General features: G+C 42.2%; 2 protein-coding genes across 2 annotated transcripts; both read right to left on the reverse strand.

Annotated features, from left to right (window-relative positions):
• Positions 1-269: 269 nt before the first annotated feature.
• On the reverse strand, positions 270-772 carry LOC101015677 (histone H2B type 1-B). The gene has a single exon (XM_003897159.5). The coding sequence runs from the start codon at positions 707-709 to the stop codon at positions 329-331; it is 381 nt and encodes a 126-aa protein (XP_003897208.1). The 5' UTR covers positions 710-772; the 3' UTR covers positions 270-328.
• Positions 773-11,620: 10,848 nt separating this feature from the next.
• On the reverse strand, positions 11,621-13,006 carry H1-2 (H1.2 linker histone, cluster member). The gene has a single exon (XM_003897161.5). The coding sequence runs from the start codon at positions 12,951-12,953 to the stop codon at positions 12,312-12,314; it is 642 nt and encodes a 213-aa protein (XP_003897210.2). The 5' UTR covers positions 12,954-13,006; the 3' UTR covers positions 11,621-12,311.
• Between the last annotated feature and the right edge of the window lie 240 nt (positions 13,007-13,246).

Here is a 13,246-nt window from a genome sequence, read left to right on the forward strand (position 1 = left end):
CAGATGAGAAAGAGCGCCATCACCCCCCCTAACGTTTGTATTTTTAATAGAGACCATGTTGGCCGGGCTAGTCTCGAACTCCTGACGTCAAGTGATCCGCCCGCCTCGGCCTCCCAAAATGCTGGAATTAAAGGCGACAGCCACGGCGCGCTGCCCCAAGTTAACCTTGGCTCTAAAACTTGCCTTCGCTAACATTCTAGTTGATCCTCTAGAACTGAAGCAGAACAGAGGCAGCACCACCTTAAGAAATTGTGGTTATAGCTCTCTTTGCGACAAAGTAGGTGGCTCTGAAAAGAGCCTTTGGGTTTGGAGGTGCTTACATAAGCACTTACTTGGAGCTAGTGTACTTGGTAACAGCCTTGGTGCCCTCGGACACAGCATGCTTAGCCAGTTCCCCGGGCAGCAGCAGGCGCACAGCCGTCTGGATCTCCCTGGAGGTGATGGTCGAGCGCTTGTTGTAGTGCGCCAGGCGAGAAGCTTCGCCCGCGATGCGCTCGAAGATGTCATTGACGAAGGAATTCATGATCCCCATGGCCTTGGAGGAGATGCCGGTGTCGGGGTGGACCTGCTTTAGAACCTTGTACACATAGATGGAATAGCTCTCCTTTCGGCTGCGCTTACGCTTCTTACCATCCTTCTTCTGCGCCTTAGTGATGGCCTTCTTAGAGCCCTTTTTAGGGGCAGGAGCAGACTTAGAGGGTTCAGGCATCGCTATTCCTAAAACAAAACAAAAAACCTACTAACACTCTCCACCAGAGTAGTAGAGAGAACAGTTCAGAGCCCACGTATTTATAGTCCTGAGATTCAAATGACGGTTTAAGATTCCTCACTTCTGATTGGATAAAAGAAATACAGTTTCACTGAGGGGTGGGGTTTATGCAAATATGGAATTTATGGACTCTTTTTCTATTGGATAAAGCAGGAAACATAATTGACCAATAGGATAACTCTCTATTGCAGCCTTGCAGTTTGTATAAAAGTATTTCTTCAGGCGCCATTCCGTCTTGCTTGTCTTTTACAGTTTTCAGAGGTCGCTGTGTTTGGACGTGGAAAACGGAAGTAAAGCACAAAGTTGTTCATCGGTACCAGACTTGCAGTTTCTAGTAGCGCAGGGTCCATCGTCTTTTTCGAAAGGGCAATTATTCTGAGCCTGTCGAAGCCGGCGCGCCGCTGTACTTGGAATACTTGGCCGCCGATATCCTGGAGCTGACACTCAGCGCCATACGTGACAAGACCCACAGCATCCCCCGCCACCTGCAGCTGGCCTTCCGCAACGACGAGCAGCTCAACAAGCTGCTGGGCAAAGTCACTATTACTCAGGGAGGCGTCCTGGCCAATATTCAGGCCGTCCTGTTGCAAAAATAACCGAGAACCACGATAAGGCCAAAAGCAAGTAAAGTCCACTCAAACCAGGAAACGTACCTTAAACTTGCTATGGCATTTTTCAGAACCGTCTATTGTTTCACAAGAAAGGATGGTAACTTTCTTGCGTTTCGGGTACCTTTTGGTTTTGGTTTGGATTGGTTTGAGACAGAGTTTCGCTCTGTCACCCAGGCTGGAATGCTGCCGCGCGATATCGGCTCACTGCAACCTCCACCCCGCGGCTTCACCAGGTTCTCATGCCTCAGCCTCCTTTGTACCTGGGATTACAGGCGTCTGCTACCACGCCTAGCCAATTTTTGTATTTTTATTCGAGACGGGGTTTTCACCATTTTAGCTAGGGTTGTCTTGAACTCCTGGCCTCAAGTGATCCTCCCATCTTGCCCTCCCAAAATGCTGGGATTACAGGCGTGAGCCACGGCCCCCCTAGCCTAATGGTGTTTAAAAATTAAGTTTCGAGGAAATACCTTCCTTAAGAAACTACATTTTAGAGTATACAAAGTGAAACTAAAGCCAACCAAAATAAGACAGTTTGAGAACAGGCAGGGTGGGAATGTGACTTGGACTTAGAAAACGAAGGATAAGGAAACTGGCTGTTGACCAGTAACAAAATAGCATGGAATTCTCATTCTCTGAATGTAAGTAGTTTCTGACATGAGGCGGTCAACGTTTCTGGTGGTTTAGTGAGTATTCACCAGCATTGATAACTTTCAAGACTGTCAGGAATGCAGAATTTCAAGTCCCACGCAAAGTTACTGAATCGGAATTTACATTAAAAAAATCCTTAGATGCTTTGTTATGTACCCTGTTCTTTGGAACTGGATGAACTAGAATTTTAGACAATTTATCCCTGCAGATAACAAACAAAAAGGACATGCTGGGCGGTGGGGCGATTCATCCAATAAGATTGCCTAGTAATGAACCAATCAGTCTGGTCACTCTTCAGCCAATGGTTTTATCGCGCGGGACTTTTGAAATATTACAGAACCAATCAGAATGTTTCTAACTATATTTAAAGACCGCTTGCTCTCAGTTCAGTAAGCTTTTGTGTGTGGGGGTCATTGCAGATGGCTCGTACAAAGCAAACAGCTCGCAAGTCCACCGGCGGCAAAGCGCCGCGTAAGCAGCTTGCTACTAAAGCGGCGCGTAAGAGCGCTCCGGCCACAGGTGGGGTGAAGAAGCCTCACCGCTACCGGCCCGGTACCGTGGCTTTGCGCGAAATTCGCCGCTACCAGAAGTCCACCGAACTGCTGATCCGGAAGCTGCCGTTCCAGCGCCTGGTGCGAGAAATCGCGCAGGACTTCAAAACCGACCTGCGCTTCCAGAGCTCTGCGGTGATGGCGCTGCAGGAAGCTTGCGAGGCCTACCTGGTGGGGCTCTTCGAAGACACTAATCTGTGCGCTATTCACGCCAAACGCGTCACCATCATGCCCAAAGACATACAGCTGGCACGTCGCATCCGTGGGGAAAGGGCATAAGTCTGCTTATTGCTTCCTAAATTGAAAAGGCTCTTTTCAGAGCCACTTAAAATTTCACTTAAAAACAGTTGTAACCAATTCGGTAGTCCCCAGGAGATTTAAAGGATTTTAAAGATAAGTACACACGCTTTGAATAACTGCAGACGAGTACATCAGGCCTTTTCTTTTGGGGCGGTTTTACTGCGAGAAAGCCACTTGAGTGACTTTTTTGCCCTTGTTAAAAAAATCCTAGGGATCTTATCTTTTTAACATGTATATGTGTATACTTAACATTTCGAAACAGGCTTCTGGTGAAACTTCTTTTAATCCACCTGCCAATTTTAGGTCTGATGGCATTTTTATTAAAGCTATCGTAAGGACAATGTGCGTATAGTTACCCAAAGTTCACAAAAACATTAATACCCCAAAAGTCAGTATTGGTGTTGGGCTATTGGAACTGGAGTCAGAGCTCAGGTGGAAAAAACTGGCCTCAGTACACACAGCCAGAAGTCCACTAAATTTATGCAACAAATACATATGACTTGCGTATGATCATCTAAAGATTATGCAGTTATCCTTAAAATCCAGGAGATTTGAGAATGAAGGGTAGCAACTGCAAAGCTCTTTTACCCATGTCCTCTTTTAATAAATATTTAATGTAAAATTAAAAATGCAAATGTACTGCAAACTGTAAATATTTATAATGGGAAAATAAAATCAAATTCCAATTTTATAAAAGCTGACAAAACAATAGCCATCACAAAATTCAGAAAATAGCAAATTGTATTAATTTCTGAATATGACACAACGATGTATACTTTCGTATAGTTTTGACTGAATACTCTCCATCTTCAGATCGAAATTATTTTGTAATATTGTCTATAGGTAATGGAAATAGAATCCAATCTTTCTTCCAGGGTGGCTATTGATAATATGTTTTCTTGATAACTTAGAAGAGTTTCAGTTTCAAAACACATTGTTGGTAATGTCAAGTAAGTTTTTAGGATTGTTTTCAAATTTGGAAAATCCTCTGTCAAGTTCCTTTCACATGTAAGTTGTAAACTTTGTAAGAATTCTTTCCAGACTAGCTTCTGGCTCTATACATTTCTACTCTCCCCTAGACACTCACTCAGTGCTGGGAAGGTGTTTTGAATACTTAGATGTCATAACATTTTATCTAGACCTGTATCTTGCCAGGAATTTAGGTGAGTTATTCCAGTGAGCCATTCTTACATCAGATTGGCTGGCAAAAAATGAACTACACATGAACACATATGCAAATCACGTAACTTATTATCCCCATACTAGATACATCTTCAACTAAACTTTCTCTTACTCAAATTCCAAATATTTTCATCAGGATTCCAACATAATCAGACAATGATGAATTTTAATAAAAAGGAAGATTGAGTGGAAATAACAGTCTTAACCTTCTGTGATTAAAATACCTTAATACTGCAAATTTTAAAAAGAGAGAGACAAACTAACACATTTGTAGGGCCCCTCTCAGCACCTTGGAAGTACAGGCCCTTACACTTGTGTTTCATTAGCTTCAGGATAAATCTGCCTCAGATCACTGGCCAAATTATACGTGGCCTTCTTTAGCATCCTACCACTCTATTCAAATACATCTCTGCAGGAGCACCCTATGAGTTGAGAATTACTGTTCTGGGATGACCACTGTTTGCATGATGCTTTGGATGCTGGTGCTGTTCTCAGAAGAAATACCAGAAGGAGAAAGCTTAGTCAGGAGAATATAAAGTCAACCTTAAGCAATTTGAACATTTCAGTGGTTAAGTGAATTCCCTGGGACAACTTTGTAAGCTGTTATAACTTTATTTGTATTGAATATTACCTTCTTTTAGAGAGGACAATGTGTAGAAGGAAATAACAATAAATAAAGGATTCATTAATACTATAAACTATAAACTGTCATTGATAGTTTTCCATGGATCAAGTACTACATGAAGTGGTTGGTCTGAATTATTGTGTAAAATTCTTACTTCGGCATTGTAATGCAAATTATCTCACTGCCTCCATTTTACAGAAGTGGAGGTTCAGCCTCAGGAATTTCAGTAAATTGGCCAAATTCTTACTACTAGCAGATAATCATTGCCAGGCAGTGTCACACTTTAATATCTTCTAATCAATAAGATAACCCTGAAATTGATTATAATATATAATTTCCTTCTCATATATAGTTTCATATTATCATATATAGTTTCCTTTGTTTCAGAAATTGTACTGCCTCAGGGTGGATGAGGAGACATGGTGGTGGCCTGGCCTAAGTATTGTTGGAATCCTCTAGTCAGAGGCCTGATGTGAGGTGAAGTGGACAGTGAAACCGCCTTTGCAAAAATCATAACTGAAAATTATTACAGTGAAAGAGATCTGACCTAACCGACTCCATCTTGCTTCTAACCTCCAAGCTGTCCTTTTCATTCCTGAGCTTGGGATTAACTAACTTTGGGAGGAACTTAGTTTATAGTTCTGCTTTGAAACAAAAACAATAACAGCCCTTTCAGAAACAAACCCCTTTCCTGCCTGGGGACCAGACTGCTTTTGCAGGACTAACAAATTAGCCACAAGATTAAAATTATGGTTTAGGAGTCATGTAGCTGGAAGCTACAAGATTTTAAACCTCCTCAAATTGCTCCTGGGGATAAAATCACTATTTTAAAACCGATGATCAATGCTTGAGCTATTTTGCAGAACCTGAACACAATGGATCAGCTGGCACCACCCAGATAGATAAACTGGATTATCTGGTCTTGTGACCCCCACCCCACCACCCCAAGAAACTGATTTACAACAAGAGGACAGCTTAGACTTCCTATAATTTCATCTCTGACCCAACCAATCAGCACTCCGGACTCACTGGTCCCCTACAATCAAATTATTCTTAAAAACTTTGCTCCGCAAATTCTCAAGGAGACTGATTTGAGCAATAATAAAACTCTAGTCTCCTGTACAGCTGGCTCCTTGTTGCAATTCCCCTGTCTTGATAAATCAGCTCTGCCTAGGCAGCAGACAAGGAGAGCCCGTTAGCTGGTTACAATAGGACAAGCCAATAAAATATAAAGCATTAGAGACACTCCCAGGGTTTCAGGAACAGGTCAGAAAAATTGGTTTTTTTTTTTTTTAAAAACATCTGGATTCTGATGCAGAGCAAGTATTTGCTTGTGTCTTCCCAGAGTATAAAAGCTGTCCTGTCCAAGATGGTAGCCACTAATCATACGTGACTATTAAGCATTGAAATGTGGCTACTCCAAACTGAGATGTGCTTTAAGTGTAAAATACACACCAGATTTCAAAGACCTAGTAAAATAACAAAGTAAAAACTCAATGTTTTAATATTAGATACCTTGTTGAAACAATTTTTGATTACACTGGATTAAAATCATTAAAATAGATTTCACTTTTTTTTTTAACTTTTTAAAATGTGGCTACTAAAAAATTTAAAATTGCGTATGTGGCCCCTATGTTTCTGAGGAACAGTGCCAGGATATAGAGGATAGTTATATTCACTCACAGATCAAAAACTAGCAAAACGTATGAAATACCTAATAATTTAATTTTTTACCTTAACTTTTGGCATATTCCACAGATCTGTAGTATACTTGAGTGTGATAGCTTAGGAATAAATATGATTGGAACTCATTCATGTTTAGAGACAAACGGTGTCAAACTGAGAACCAAGCAGATACACCTAATCTGAAAATGACCCCAAAGTAAAGTGGTTGAAGAAATTAAATCCCAAAGATTCTTGGTGAAGAATGTTGAAGTTTTCATCAGTATATCCATATTCAAATGGAGATTAAAGAAAGGAAAATAAGGCCAGGCGCTGTGGTTCATACCTGTAATCTCAGCACTGCGGGAGGCTAAAAGGCAGGCAGATCACGAGGTCAGGAGTTCAAGACCGGCCTGGCCAACATAGTGAAACCCCGTCTCTAATAAAAATACAAAAATTAGCTGGGCATGGTGGCATGCGCCTGTGGTCCCAGCTACTAAGGAGGCTGAGGCAGGAGAATCGAGATCACGCCACTGCCCATCAGCCCAGGCAACAGTGCGAGACTCCGTCTCAAAAAAAAATTTAAAAAAAATCAAAATAAAAGAATTGTGGGCTGACAACTGTGGGTTAAGCATCAGTTCTATTAAGAAGGGCTAACTTGAAGATGAATCTTTTGAAGATACAGTTTGACTCCAGCTCTTTAGAGGAACTAGGTTACCTTGATGTGAAATTCTTCAAATAAAAATTTATTGACTTTAAATGAAAAAAAAAACTGCACATACAAACACACACACACACAGAGCTAACTAGCTACATCCTCAATGACACCAAGCTTTAGATCTTCATCTCTGAAGTGTGAATGACAATGGCACCTCAAAGTGCTGTGACAAGAATGTGTTTGAAAATAAATATAATCAGCAACAGTGCTTGGCATATTGTAAATAAGTGCTCAAGAAATGCTAGTTCCCAAAACTGTTGTTGCCACTGTACCCTAAATCCCTATTGTCTTCTGATATCCTTTAGTGATGTAATTCTGTCTTGCAATGGGCCTGTTCATCTCTAGTATGAATTTCAACCACAATGCCTTTTCTACATTTCCCTCAGGCTTACATGGCCAAAATATCCAGAGCTTTGCCTTGGGGTATATAATAAGATATTTCATTTTGTAGCCATGAGAGCACTGTGTATGAAAGTTTGGAATAATGCGCCTGGCACGGTGGCTCACGCCTGTAATCCTAGCACTTTGGGAGGCCGAGGTAGGTGGATCACTGAGGTCAGGAGTTCGAGACGAGCCTGGCCAACATGGCAAAACCCCGTCTCTCCTAAAAATACAAAAAAAATTAGCCGGGCTTGGTGGCAGACACCTGTAATCCCAGTTACTCGGGAGGCTGAGGAGGGAGAATCGCTTGAACCCAGGAAGTGGAGGCTGCAGTGAGCCAAGATTGCACCATTGCACTCCAGCCTGGGTGACAGAGAGAGACTATGTCTCAAAAAAAAAAAGAAAGTTCGGAATAACGCATTACAAGTAGCCTCTCTAGTTTTTATGTTACTCGTAGTTTTATCACACATGAACAATGTCATAAATTTTCATGGTTGAATTATCAGTTGTTTATGCAATATTCATTGACATTTTTGGCTAATCAGCAGTGTTTCTGGAATTATTTGAGTATCATTACTGTTTTCCAAAATTATTTTATAAAACTAATTTAAAAATCAAAAATGATATAATTAATAATGTGAAATTAAATATATGTTTTGAAGAATGTCAGGATGTCACCCCCAAATTATTCTACTTTGGCATAAGAATTATTTTCAACTGAAGGCAATTGAAAATCAACAGGTGTAGGAAGAGTTCTCTGTCTTCTCTTTACCCAAATAATGTAGGGTATTTCCCTTTGTGAAGGTGACAGAAATTTCCCCTGTAAAAGTGTCCCCAATTGCTACACCAGGAAAAGAGAGCAACTCTTATCATTAGATGTGGAAGGTTGGCACTGAGATGAATCTGCAAAAACAAACCTTACTACAATTATTTCTATCTTTCATTTTATCTTCCATGGTTTTTTATTGCCCATGTATTTCCCAGTCACATTCCCAAATTTGTTATCCCATGAAGTGCAAACTCCCTTTCCTTTGTTGGAATGGTGTATAAGTCTGTGAGTCTAACTGCTTTTTTAAGGTTTCATTTTTTTTCTTTGTGAACTCTGTGCATGTAATATACTAATAAAATTGTATGCTTTTTTTTTCGCATGTTAATCTGTCCTTTGTCACTTAAAGTTGCAAGACCCTACTCAGTGAAACTAACAGTACAGAAAAAAAATGTTTCTTCATTGACAGTTTCAAAACCTAAATAAAACTGAGGCAAGAATCTTTTTCATCTTAAAATGGCCAATTTTAATTTCCAAATTAATGGTTCATTAGACCTAAGCTAGTCAGCTAGGTGAACAATTGTGATGGAATAAAACAAAACTAAAGGACATGAACAAAATTGAGAAAACATATGGAAGACTGAATCTAAAGGCCAGGTAGAATTGAAAATTTTTCTAATTTTTAACTCTATAAATTAAATGAATGTGTTTCATTTCACGGCTTTCATCTGTGGAAACATGTTTGCAGAAGACATTCGAGGTTGGGATTAATTGAAAGTATATAACTCAAATAGATTAAGACCCCAAAGGGCATTGAAGGAAAATTAGAAAATCTTCTATTTTTGCTTGGGTTGATTCCTCTCCTGACTAACTCTTAGAGATGATATGAACATCAACTAAACGGGTAGCCATGAAAGTGTCTAAGGGAGAAAGGAACACAGAAGATCAATGTACCATAACTTTATTTTTATTTATTTAGTTTTTTGAGACAGACTCTGGCTCTGTCGCCCAGGCGGAGTGCAGTGGCCTCATCTCAGCTCACTGCAACCTCTGCCTCCCAGGTTCAAGCGATTCTCCTGTCTCTGTCTCCCGAGTAGCTAGGATTACAGGTGTGTGACACCACGCCCAGCTTATTGTGTGTTTTCATGGAGAACTCCTAACCTCAGGTGATCTGCCCAACTCAGCCTCCCAAAGTGCTGGGATTACAGGCGTGAGTAACCGCTTCCGGCTTTTTTTTTATGACGGAGTCTCGCCGTGTCGCCCAGGCTGGAGTGCAGTGGCGCAATCTCGGCTCACTGCAACCTCCGCTTCCTAGGTTCAAGCAATTCTCTGCCTCAGCTACCCGAGTAGCTGATATTACAGGCGCCTACCACCACGGCTGGCTAATTTTTGTATTTTTAGTAGAGACAGGAGTTCACCATATTGGTAAGGCTAGTCTTGAACTCCTGACCTGTGATCCACCCGCCTCGGCCTACCAAAGTGCTGGGATTACAGGCGTGAGCCACCGCGTCCGGCCTTTTTTTTTTTTTTTTTTTTTTTTAATTGTGTGATGTTGAGATGGAGAAACAGGAGGAGGTGGGAGGGATCTTTATATATATATGGAAAAATAAAAACATGGAATAACCAGGACAATTCTGAAAAAGAAGAATAATGAGAGAAAATTAGCTGTATCAGCTATTCAGCTATTAAAGTCCAGTTATAACATCTCGGTTTATTAAACATGCATTTACATCAGTCTCCCCTTATCTTTGGGGACTGATGTAAATGCATGTTTAATAAACGGCACAACCAGTGGATGCCTGAAACCACAGATACTACTGAACCCTATATACGCTGTTTTTTTTCTATATATACATAGCAATGATTAATTTAATTTATAAATCAGGCACAGTAAGAGATTAGCAATAACTGATAAAACAGAACAATTATGACCACATACTGTAATAAAAATTATTTGAGTCTGGGAACGGTAGCTCACGCCTGTAATCCCAGCACTTTGGCAGGACGAGGTGGGCGGATAACATGAGGTCAGGAGTTCGAGACCACTCTGGCCAACTTGGTGAAAACCGTCTCTACTAAAAATACAAAAATTAGCCGGGCATGGTGACAGGCCCCTGTAATCTCAGCTACTCGGGAGGCATAGCAGGAGAATCGCTTTAACCCGGGAGGCCGAGGTTGCAGCGAGCCAAGATCGTGCCATAGCACTCCAGCCTGGGTGACAGAGGGAAACTCCGTCTTATAAATAAATAAATAAAAATATAAATATAAATTATGTGACTGTGATCTCTCTCAAAATAGCTTACCGTTTTACTTGTGATGATGTGAGATGATAGAATGCCTGTGATGAGATAAAGTGAGGTGAATGGAGTAGGCATTGTGAAGTAGCATTAGGCTTGATAAGGTACTACAGATTTAAGTACTAGTTGAACACCTGTCATTTGTCACATAATCATCTCAGTATTAAGGGTAGCACATAGCACAATATTTAAAACAGTACAATTCTACCTTAAGAACTGTGGGAATGACTAAAGAAATAAAACCGAAACCTGAGACAGTCCAACTGTCCATGAAATTTTAGCCTATTAGCCTATGACAAAAATAGCCAAAATTGATAGGAGTGTGGAGGGTGACACGGGAGGAAGAAGGGGGAAGCAGAAATGAAAGTTCATAAATGGTCTTGGGAGAAAATATGTCCATATATTAAACCTTACACCAAAATAGAGTTCACCATGTAAACCGTGTTGTAATGTAAAATTAACAACACAAAATTACTTAACCCATGGGAGAATGCTTTTTCCTTCTTCCCTGCCTCTGCCTCCCTGTCTCTCTGCTTGCCTCCCTCCCCTTTCTCCCTTTCTTGGGATGAATCCGTGGTCACTATCACTAACAGAGAAATTAACTCACTACATTCATCATTGTGGAGATGGTAGAATAACTGAGCAGCTTATCTCCAGAAGTCCCGGTCCACATAATTTAGGTCTCACCGAAATGTGCCCATCAGATTTTAAAAGAAGCGAATATAAGACGCTAGGTTTTCTGTATTCAGAAGCACCATGGGTGTCAAATAGAGGGAACCATTAACGAAGGCCTTTATTAGAAATGTCTCTCATTTATCCATATACTTTAGTTAATAGTACAAATCGTTCTCCGCGTAGAAACACTTGGACTGCCAAACAAAATACGTTTAAAAGAACTTCGATTTTTAAATGTTGATGTCTGCCTAAACTGAGGATAAGTAACCGTCATGCGAGGACAAAATGGCTGGCTAAAAGTTGTGCTTTCGATACGCTCAAAATCGATACGCTCAAATCTGTCAGTTTAGCGGAACGCTACATGCATGATATGAGAAACAAAAAGCTCCCTAGGTCCACGACTGCCTTGGGTGGAGGAAGGGCTATCGCCGCTGTTTATTCAAATGCATTCCTTTGTTGCCACAGGAATGAGAAATTAACAGCAGAGGAATGTAGGACAAAGGTACCTGCACGCACTCTCCTCCCAGGGCTGGATGTTGCCACTACCTCCAGGAGATATCAACTTGACTACCGACAACATAGAAAGCGTCCGAAATCCCGGACGTTAATATCAAGAGGCAAAACTTTCAAGTCACAGTGAAGCAACACACACGGAATAAGCAACGTCTGCCACCATCCAATTAAATATAGAATGAAAGTCATGGACTAGAACGACGGACCAACCCAGGAGCAGGGCGGGACTTTTGAATTATTTTAGTCCAATCCGGATATCCCTTTAGACGAAGAAACTGGCTCTTGTTTTGCGATCTTTTCTGCCTTTCACAGGCCTGGGGCGTGGCTGACTGCCATCCCAAAAACATCCGCCAGCGGGAAACGCCTCGAAGCAGCAGTCAGGGACATGGAAGTCGCAGTAAAGGTTTAAGCGCCATAACCTCACCACGGCCACTCTCCAACCCCCGTTACTTATTTGTCTTATCATAAGGTTCCCGTTCGACTAACCTTAAGGAGCAGGGTCAAGCAAGAAAAGGAACAAAGGCAACTAAGAAAAACAAGTATCCAGCTCTTTTATTGAGATCAGTGGTGGCTCTGAAAAGAGCCTTTTGGGTTTTTTGAAGCAGGCGTCCACCTATTTCTTCTTGGGTGCCGCCTTCTTAGGCTTGACAACCTTGGGCTTGGCGGCCTTGGGCTTCACGGACTTAGCAGCACTTTTGGCAGCTTTCTTGGGCTTCGCAACCTTGGCCTTCTTTGGGCTCTTTGCCACTTTCTTGGTCACAGTGGCTGCGGCCGGCTTCTTCGCCTTCTTCGGTGTTTTCTTAGCGCTCTTCTTCGGGGTAGCGCCGCCAGTCGCCTTCCTAGGCTTCTTAGCTGACCCAACCGGCTTCTTAGGCTTGGCTGCGCCCACCTTCTTAACCTTGGGCTTGGCTTCGCCGGAGGCTGCCTTCTTGTTGAGTTTGAAGGAACCAGAAGCACCGGTGCCCTTCGTCTGCACCAGAGTGCCCTTGCTCACCAGGCTCTTGAGACCAAGTTTGATTCGGCTGTTGTTTTTCTCCACATCATAGCCGGCGGCAGCCAACGCTTTTTTCAAAGCAGCAAGAGAAACCCCGCTGCGCTCTTTAGAGGCTGCCACCGCCTTGGTGATGAGCTCTGACACCGGGGGACCAGATGCCTTACGAGGCGGCCCCCCAGACTTCTTGGCTGTCTTCTTCTTTACGGGGACTTTCTCCGCCGGAGGCGCGGCAGCGGGAGCGACAGGAGCAGTCTCGGACATGTTGAGGACCAACAACTCGGGTACAAGTGGCAAAGCGCCGATGAAACAGCGCTTGGGCAGGGCCGCTGTATATATAGAGCGCAGGAGCGCTCTGATTGGTGCTCTGGTGGCCCGCCTGGCTGGCACGCTCTGAGCCGCTGCGCTGCTCCCAAGTTGTGTTTGTTCCACCTCACAAAAGGGGAAAAATATTAAAATTCCCCGCACCAAATCACCCGGATTTGGTCAGGAAAGGATCTCAGAAGCCTCGGGCTTCAGGCTTTTCATTTATTTTTTCCACAACCACAAAAACAACG

The sequence above is a fragment of the Papio anubis genome, chromosome 6 (genome assembly GCF_008728515.1).
Source record: "Papio anubis isolate 15944 chromosome 6, Panubis1.0, whole genome shotgun sequence".
In the NCBI taxonomy this organism is placed as follows: domain Eukaryota; kingdom Metazoa; phylum Chordata; class Mammalia; order Primates; family Cercopithecidae; genus Papio; species Papio anubis.

Excerpts from the sequence above, each read along its gene's own strand:
- H1-2 (XM_003897161.5), bottom strand. The coding sequence starts at position 12,953 with ATGTCCGAGACTGCTCCTGTCGCTCCCGCTGCCGCGCCTCCGGCGGAG.
- LOC101015677 (XM_003897159.5), bottom strand. The coding sequence starts at position 709 with ATGCCTGAACCCTCTAAGTCTGCTCCTGCCCCTAAAAAGGGCTCTAAG.